Source organism: Danio rerio, chromosome 16, assembly GCF_049306965.1.
Source record: "Danio rerio strain Tuebingen ecotype United States chromosome 16, GRCz12tu, whole genome shotgun sequence".
Taxonomy (NCBI): domain Eukaryota; kingdom Metazoa; phylum Chordata; class Actinopteri; order Cypriniformes; family Danionidae; genus Danio; species Danio rerio.
Window position 1 is genome coordinate 21095410 of NC_133191.1, and position 9231 is coordinate 21104640.

Below are 9231 nucleotides of genomic sequence, written 5' to 3' on the forward strand. Positions count from 1 at the left end.
TTGACACCTGTGCTCTATGGTTTCAGTGAGTGATGTCCTGTTTATAGTTTTTCTAGTTATGTTTTGATGATTGTTTTGTTACTTTTTGTACTTTGATCATCGCTTTGTTTTTGCATTTTTCGATGCCCTTCATAATACCTAAGTTCTTGCATGAATAATCATTTTCATTAAAAAATGCATTTGGATCGAACCTCTTGTCTTAGCTCCCTTGACACCTGGTGACATCTGTAGCCATATATATATATATATATATATATATATATATATATATATATATATATATATATATATATATATATATATATATACATATATATATATACACCCAAATATTTAACTGTTTCTTTCACTGGTATACCATTTAACAGCAAGAAGTAATTGCAGTCATACAGTGTTAAAAGCGTTTTCATGTAATGGGTGTCAAATACAACAATATTGTCACTTCCTGATAAACTGGCACCAAATATCAATAGAAAAAATGGAATTTGCTGCAATAGGATAAAATGCACAGTATTTTTCTTATTTAAGAAACTTGTGCCTCACAAGACAATGCTTCAAGATAATATTTCTTTTTATTATTATTGTGGTAACATTTATTTTTTGCACGTTGTAAATCTAATTTACAACTGTTGTATTATTACTTATTTGTGGTGCTGGTGATTCAAAAGCTCTGCAGGAAACATCTAGGCTACCCGCTGAGGTAAAAGCATGACTTATTTTTCTCTTGGCCTCTTTTTATCCTGTCATTGTGAAGATTTATTCATATGTAATATTTTTTAAACTGCTTGCTCAACAACTGGTTTTGGCTTGGTTGGCTTGAATCTCATTAGTCCATCAAGAAGAAAACTATAACTCTATAATTTATAATGCTCAAAATCACCATGTGTCTCTTCTCTGCTGGTAATCAAGCCACAACCAGACCAGCACAGTCATCCATACTGAAAGCACTCATTCATAGTCCAGTCTTCAGATCCAGACAGGCTAGATCTGTTTATATTCATCCTCACCTCTCTAATCTTCACCCGTATCCTCTCTCTTTTGTGGGCCAGACAGGGCCTATCAGGGGCCGATATGATGTCTGGAGTCTGCCTCTCGTCATGACGTTAGTTCCCCGAAGACCTTAACATAATGAGAATAAACTGCTTTCCCCGCCCCCCCCAAAGAACAGCTCTCCTTATTGCCCAAAAAAAGTTAAATACCATGAGTCTCACTGTTCAATGATGAGTCTATCTAAGCCTATCCAATACAAAAGTACACCTATCAATTCAAGCCTTTGGTTGAACCCTGAAAGTTGAACTAGAACCCTAAACAACTTGATTAGAATCACAATTTTCTTGTAAAGCAGTGGCACAGTGGCTCGGTGTTAGCAATGTCACCTCACGGCATGAAGGTCGCTGGTTTGAGTCCCAGCAGCTGGTATTTCTGTGTGGCGTTTGCATGTTCTTCCTGTGTTTGCTTGCATGGGTTTCCTCTGGGTGCTCCCGTTTCCCCTTGGGTTGCGATTGGAAGGGCATTCGCTGTGTAAAACATATGTCAGAAAAATAGTCAGTTCAGTCCAACAGTAAAGCATTTACCACTTTGTAATGTTGCCATTCCTTTTTACAACACTTAAACAATGTTTAGTGACTGGAGACGCCAAATGATGAGGTGTTTCAGGTATAATTGGTCTCATTCTACCTGTGCCTCAGAATGCAGCACACATTCTTATTAGAGACAGGTCAGGACTGCAGACAGGCCAATCAAGTACCTGTATCCTCTTCCTCTGCAGTGGTTTTGCGTTGTCTTGTTAAAATATGCATGAGCATCCCTGGAAAAGAAGGCAGCATGTTGTTCTAAAAATAAAATAAACAAATAAATAACTCTATGTACTTTTCAGCATTAATGGTGCCATCACAGTAGTGCAGGTTACCTTAGCCAAAAACACCTGCACAGCCGCAAAAAAGCAAACTGAAATTAAATGTTTGAATTTAATGTTTATAATATAAATACTGTCACTCGACAAACAAAGGACTATGCAGAAGACATTAGCAAGCAAATCAAGGCAAAAACTAGTGTAGTCTGTTATAAATTAGATTAATTTATTTTCATTGTAATAAGTTCATTATTAAATGTAAAAAAAAGTGTATATATATAGGGGCAAAGTCAGAATTATTAGCCCTCCTGAATTATTAGTCCCCCTGTTTATTTTTTCCCCAATTTCTAAAACGAAGAGAAGATCTTTTCAACACATTTCTAAACAAAATAGTTTTAATAACTCATTTCTAATAACTGATTTGTTTTATCTTTGCCATAATGACAGTAGATAATATTTTACTAGATAATTTTCAAGACACTTACAGCTTAAAGTGACATTTAAAGGTTTAACTGGGTTAATTAGGTTAACTAGGCAGGTTAGGGTAATTAGGCAAGTTATTGTATAACAATGGTTTGTTCTGTAGACAGTCGAAAAAAATTGCTTAAAGGGGCTAACAATTTTGTCCTTAAAATGGTGTTTAAAAAAAATAATAACTGCTTTTGTTCTAAATTGTCCGAAATAAAACAAATAAAACTTTCTCCAGAAGAAAAAATATTATCAGACATACTGTGAAAATTTCCCTGCTCTGTTAAAAATCGTTTGGGAAAGATTTTAAAAAGAAAAATAAATTAAAAGGGAGGCTAATAATTCTGACTTCAACTGTATGTATATGTGTGTATATGTATATGTACATACATATATAGACAACTATTTAACTTTGGCCCAATAACCCCAATCAAGTTTGGCTTTTGGCCCATTAAAAGAAAATGTTTGGGCTCCTCTGATTTAAATGATAGTGATTCTGGAAAGGATTTTCTTTAAGATGTGACAATAAATTATCTTTTGTTGTGTCAATTATCGTGTCAAATTCAACTGCATTCTTAAAAAAAAAAAAAAAAAAAAATGACTGCTGTTATATTGTTAACCACAAAACCACATCCAGATTACAGTGTCTCCTAGAATTTGACTTGTATCTCATATAAATTAATGGCTGTTTTTTCAGTGAACTAAGAATGTAAGTTTCCATAGAACTAGAGAAGAATAGAAAAAATCGACATAATTTGAGTTTGAGAAAGTTGAGCAGATTTAGGGTTGATTAAGCCAGTGTTCAGGATATGTGTGATTGCAATTTATGCTTTATAGAGTAACTGAAAATTTGTTCTGCAACATTACCAAACTTTTTTTTATACTGTATATAAGCTTTCTAAAAATCAATCCGTGAAAATAAATAAAAGTTCAATAATTCTTTCTTGACTCTCAAGAACAAACATTACTGGTTATTTTTCAAACAATTTTTTTTCATATATACTGGGAATAACATGAGAGTGAATAAACTATGACAGAATTTTCATTTTGGGTTAAACTAAATGAACAAAATTATGTAAAAGTGATGTATTGTCTTGAGTGGAACACCCTAGTGGCCCTTCAACATTGTTGAATAAATGTTGATGCTGAATATAAATATGAGAATAGTTCAATCTAGTCAAATATGCAACCATACACTGCTGATGGCTTGTTTCAGCACATGATGGGAGTATAGGCCCAAAGAGACCAGGCTTTTGCTCCTCACAGCCCATCTAATAAATGATTATGCAGTCATTGGAGCCTTCAGTGATGTGCTCTGGCTGTAGTGCAGTGCTGGATCTGGCCTTGCAGCAGGAGGAGCTGTAAAATATCAGATTCTTGGACTTCTCTATACTTGAGTCAGAGCGTGAATCATCATCACATACTTAGTGCAAGTCAAAATCCTCACTCACTCAGCAGTTCTGCGCAGGGAAATCGATTATATGCCACGTGTGTGGTGTTGGATGTATAATGTGAATCCAGGATTTGTCTTTTAAAAGACCCGGGCAGCTGAAACAGGACTGCACAAAAATTGGACTGAAATCGAACCAAAATCCCCTAACATGTTTATCAATCCCCCGCCCTGTCTGCACAATTGTGCAACAACTTTCAATTATGCAAGAGGTGAATGCTGGACATTACTGAGATTTATGTCTTTTTCGAAGGGCTACGACCCAAGTGTTATTAGGTTATCCGCTGGTCGCTGAAAGACCTGCAGTTAGGCTATGGGTGTTGTACTCTCTAATGTTGTCCCTGGATTTGAACATGAAGCATCACAAATGGAAGATAAGAGTATTTGTTTTTACATTTGAGTATTAGTCTTGGGCTGTAAACAGGGGAAAAAGGCATTGGACACCTGCCAGTCTTTTATATTAGCCTGTATTTCTAATACATTTCAACAAAATGCCCTTCGTTTAGTTTTGTGAACTTAATTTAAACATTAAACTTGTGAATTTAGAACGAACAAACCACTTCAACCGGAACATCACGACACCTGGTGGAGAACTTTTGTCATTTCACTTTATAAAAACAAGTCTATGAAAGAAAGAAATTTGCAAATATTTAGTCAGTGTTACAGTGGGCGTATATCATTTGCTGAAAATATGTGGTTATTGATGATGTAAACTTTACATGTGTAGGATGTATGTCTAGTGTTTTATACGAAATTCTTATCCCAGGAGACAGACTGTCACACTCAAGATAAATTACATTACATAAATCTCACTAAGTTACATGTTTATTGAAATTTATATATATACACACAGTTGAATTTTAGTCAGAACTACTAGCCCCCCTTTGATTTCCTTTTCTTTTTTCTTTTTAAAATATTTCTCAAACGATGTTTAACAGAGCAAGGAAATTTTCACAGTATGTCTGATAATATTTTTTTCTTCTGGAGAAAGTCTTTTTTTTTTTTAATTATTAGCCCCTTTAAGCTATATATATTTGATAGTTTATACTGAGTAAACCATTGTTATACAATAACTTGCCCTAATAATTACCCTAACCCTAACCTTATTAACCTACTCCTTTAAATGTCACTTTAAGCTGTACAGAAGTGTCTTGAAAAAACATCTAGTGAATATTATATTATGCACTGTCATCATGGCAAAGGCATAAAATAAATGAGTTATTAGAAATGAGTTATTAAAACTATTATCTTTAGAACTGTGCTGAAAAAAAAAATGTTCCCCCTTAAATAGAAATTAGGGAAAGAAAAAAAGGGGGGCTAATAATTCTGACTTCAACTTTATATATATACAGTTGAAGTCAGAATTATTAGCACCCCTTTGAATGTTTTTTTTCCTTTTTTAAATATTTCCCAATTTATGTTCAACAGGGCAAGGAAATTTTCACAGTATGTCTGATAATATTTTTCGGTAACACTTTACAATAAGGTTCATTAGTTAATGCATTTACTAACATGAACTAATCATAAACAACACTAACAGCATTTATTGATCATAATTAAACATTTACTAATGCATTATTAACATCCAAACTCATGCTTGTTAACATTAGTTAATGCACCATGTGTTAAAATGAACTCACAATGAACAACTGTATTTTCATTAACTAATGTTAACTAACATGAACAAACACTGTAGCAAATGTATTGTTCATTGTTTGTTCATGTTAGTAAATGCATTACGTACCATTAACTAATGAACCTTATTGTAAAGTGTGACCATTTTTTCTTCTGGACAAAGTTTTACTTGTTTTATTTTAGCTAGAATAAAAGCAGTTTTAAAAATTTAAAACACCAATTTAGGGACAAAATTATTAGCCCCTTTAAGCATTTTTTTTTCTTGATAGTCTACGGAACAAATCATCATTATACAATAACTTGCCTACCTAACCTGCCTAGTTAAATAAATTAACTTTAAGTCTTTAAATGTCACTTATAGAAGTGTCTTGAAAAATATCTAGTCAAATATTATTTACTGTCATTATGGCAAAGATAAAATAAATCAGTTATTAGAAATGAGTTATTAAAACTATTATGTTCAGAAATGTGTTGAAGAAATCTTGTCAACGTTAAACAGAAATTGGGAAACAAAAATAAACAGGAACTAATAATTCAGGGGGGCTAATAATTCTAATTCTGACTTCAACTGTACACACACACACACATACATATGTGTGTGTGTGTGTGTGTGTGTGTGTGTGTGTGTGTGTGTGTGTGAGCGTGCGTGCGTGCGTATATATATATATATATATATATATATATATATATATATATATATATATATATATATATATATATATATATGTATATATATGTATGTATGTATATATGTATGTATGTATGTATGTATAAATTTCAATTAATTGCTAATTGTTTCATCTCACAAAACCTTATAATTGAACAAGAATCACAATGGCTAAAGAAATAAAAAGATAATTGAATATCTTATCACTTCAATTTAAATGGAGTAAGTTCACAGTGCTAAAATTAGTTTTTTTTTTTTTACTTAAATGGTTTGTAGAAATTGGTTTTCTCAAACGGTTTGAGTTGCCTTAACTTATAGTGTTTTACAGTTCTTTTCATTTATTGGGTTTTACTGGGCTTAAATTGCTTTGTTTACCCAGATGGATTAAGTTCACATTACTCATTAGGGTAAGTTTTTGGACTTAAATGGTTTAATATATAATATATATAAAATGTTGTATCCATTGTGATTTTTGTTCAAATAAAATATTTCGTGAGATGAAGTAATCAATAACTCATTTAAGTGAAAGTTATAATTACAGGAAATACCGAGTTGATTCCAAAGTGCGCCGGCTGTGCATTGTTTTAAAATCTAATCAAAGCACAACGAATCATTTCAGTAGTTGAGCATGCAATCTCTGTTTTTTCTGTTCATCAAAGAACTGTCAGACATGTCAAGGAAAATATCTTGAGTTTAAAAGAAAAGTTTCCCCCCACCCTCCTTCTCGCGTATTAAGCCTTCTTGGCCAATCATCTCTCTCCTCTCAAACACTTTACCAGACTATAAGAGCTCCCTAACTTTTTTCCTTTCAACCTAACACAAAGTTGCTTGGAATACCTAGTGATCTCCTCCAGAACACGAAACGTACGCGTGGAATTGTATTTCACCCTCATGCAGGAATAACGTCCTTATTCGCACGCGCTTTCAGCAGAGACTTAAGCGAGATGCCCGAAGAGCCCGCGCGAGACTCCTCCAGCTCCCCCGTGTCTCCCGCGGACAGTCTCAGCAACAGCGACGGAGAGCCCGACAGGCCACCAAAAAGGTGCGCAAGGAAAAGACGGTCGTGCAAGAAAAACGGGGAGGATTCCGATAGCTCGACCCTTGGGAAAAGGGGGAAAAAGTCTAGCAACAGCAGCAACAGCCCTCAGTCTTTCGAGGAGCTGCAGACGCAGCGCGTGATGGCGAACGTGCGCGAGCGACAGAGGACGCAGTCGCTCAACGAAGCGTTTGCGGCTTTACGCAAAATCATCCCCACTTTACCTTCCGATAAACTGAGCAAAATACAGACGCTGAAACTCGCCGCCAGGTACATCGATTTTCTCTGTCAGGTTCTACAGAGTGACGAGCTGGACTCCAAGATGGCAAGTTGTAGTTATGTTGCTCACGAGCGTTTGAGCTACGCGTTCTCGGTTTGGAGGATGGAGGGCGCTTGGTCCATGTCTGCATCTCACTAGTGTGCAGGGAAACTTTTTCTTGTTTTGTTTTTAAATGGTACGCTTTCACAATATGCCTCGTTTTTAATGCTGCAACTTTGTAAACTATTAAGTAAGCTCAATTCTACAAGTTTAGGAACAGATTGTAAACCCAACAACTGTTGCATGTAATTCAGGGCTCGATTTGTTTATCAGTATGGCTTTTTTACACTGCTTCTCTGTTTAGTGATAGTAATAGAAAGAAATAATTAAGATTGGCCCAAATGTAGCTTTATCAAAGAAGCTGCTAAACAGCTATTGCATGTAACGAAACTGAGTTTGTTTACAACCACTACGGCCTGTTAGCTACATTTTGCACAATCGCATTTTATTATTTTCTCAGAATAAAAACTATTTTTAAATAATGTTTTACCTATAGCAATCATTAAACCATGCTATTATTCGCAGGTCAAACCGTGAGCTGGGAAAACACGAGGACCAATGCTAATTCCATCATAATCTTGGGGAAAACGGCAAATGTTCCAACAGAGGTCATGGCTGTTACCGAGAGAAGGCCACGGACAGCGAATTGTCATATGGATTTCCTCCCGAGTCTTATGACGACGAATGTTGGAAATATGTGCATATGCATGTTTTTTTTTTTTTTTTTTTTTTTTGGAAGACTCAGATGTGCATAACTTTCTGGAAGAAAGTGAATTTGCATTACAAGGACTGTCGATAAGAAAATGGGAATTGAAGCCTCTAGTTCGAATCCTGTGCAAATACAAAGCTTTAGTACAATTCTATTTATTTATTGATGACACACTTTTTGAAATGAAAGTAAATGTATCAAATGTGTTGAAATGCATTATTATTTTTTATTACTTTTGTAAATAAATGTGTATTTCTGTAATAAAAAAATGAAGAATTTTAAGAAATATTTCAAGTTAATATTTCGAAATTCATTCACTTTTAATTGTTTCGATTCTGGTCGATTTAGGAAACAATGAGCAGGGAAAATGCAGTAAATTAATGTTATGCTTTTACAAATTTGTATTGCAAGTCATTTAGTAATGTTTTGAGGAATACTTTGCTATTAAAAATAGCACATGCGATGTTTAACATTAAAATTGGGCTATAAAAATAAGAGACAAAATATATAGCCTAATGAAAATATGATACAAATAAAATAATGACAAAATGGTAGCCTATAATTGTATTGCCTTAAAATTGATCCATTTTAACAATTCGATACAGAATTAATTGTAATGCAATGTTTAAATTGTAGAGAAAACTTTGCTTTACCTAAATATGTGATATGATTGATTTTTTTTCACCCCCGATTGCGTAATACTGTGATGTAATACTGAGTTTGTTTTAGTTAATTTCGATGTGCCTGTCTATTAAGGATTTTTTTTTATTGAAAGTCCTATTTATTTCGGCTTTTTAGTGGCATGGGTTCGACAACAATGTCAGTTCATGAAAGAAAAAAGAAGAACGAGGTCAAGAGAGAAAAAAAAATTCAAAATCCAGATTAGTATTTTTACAGTTGCACAAAATCATTGGTTTCATCCAACCAGAGCTTCACAAATACACATGTGCGTCACAGTCCCATCCCCAGAGATTGCAGTGGATGTATAGCCTGGAGGCTGCTCCAAAAATACTGTGTGCAAGGGGTACAACAGCACTCATTAATTTTGTTAATTAAAAAAATAATAATAACAATAAAAATAAATATATAGAGAGC

The 9231-nt window shown here is 34.1% G+C and overlaps 1 protein-coding gene across 1 annotated transcript; it reads left to right on the forward strand.

Moving 5' to 3' along the window:
• Window positions 1–6823: 6823 nt before the first annotated feature.
• Window positions 6824–8422, forward strand: twist1b (twist family bHLH transcription factor 1b). The gene is given in 2 exon segments (NM_001017820.1): window positions 6824–7563; window positions 7953–8422. A coding segment is annotated over 1 exon segment (510 nt). The 5' UTR covers window positions 6824–7016; the 3' UTR covers window positions 7527–7563; window positions 7953–8422.
• Window positions 8423–9231: the final 809 nt, after the last annotated feature.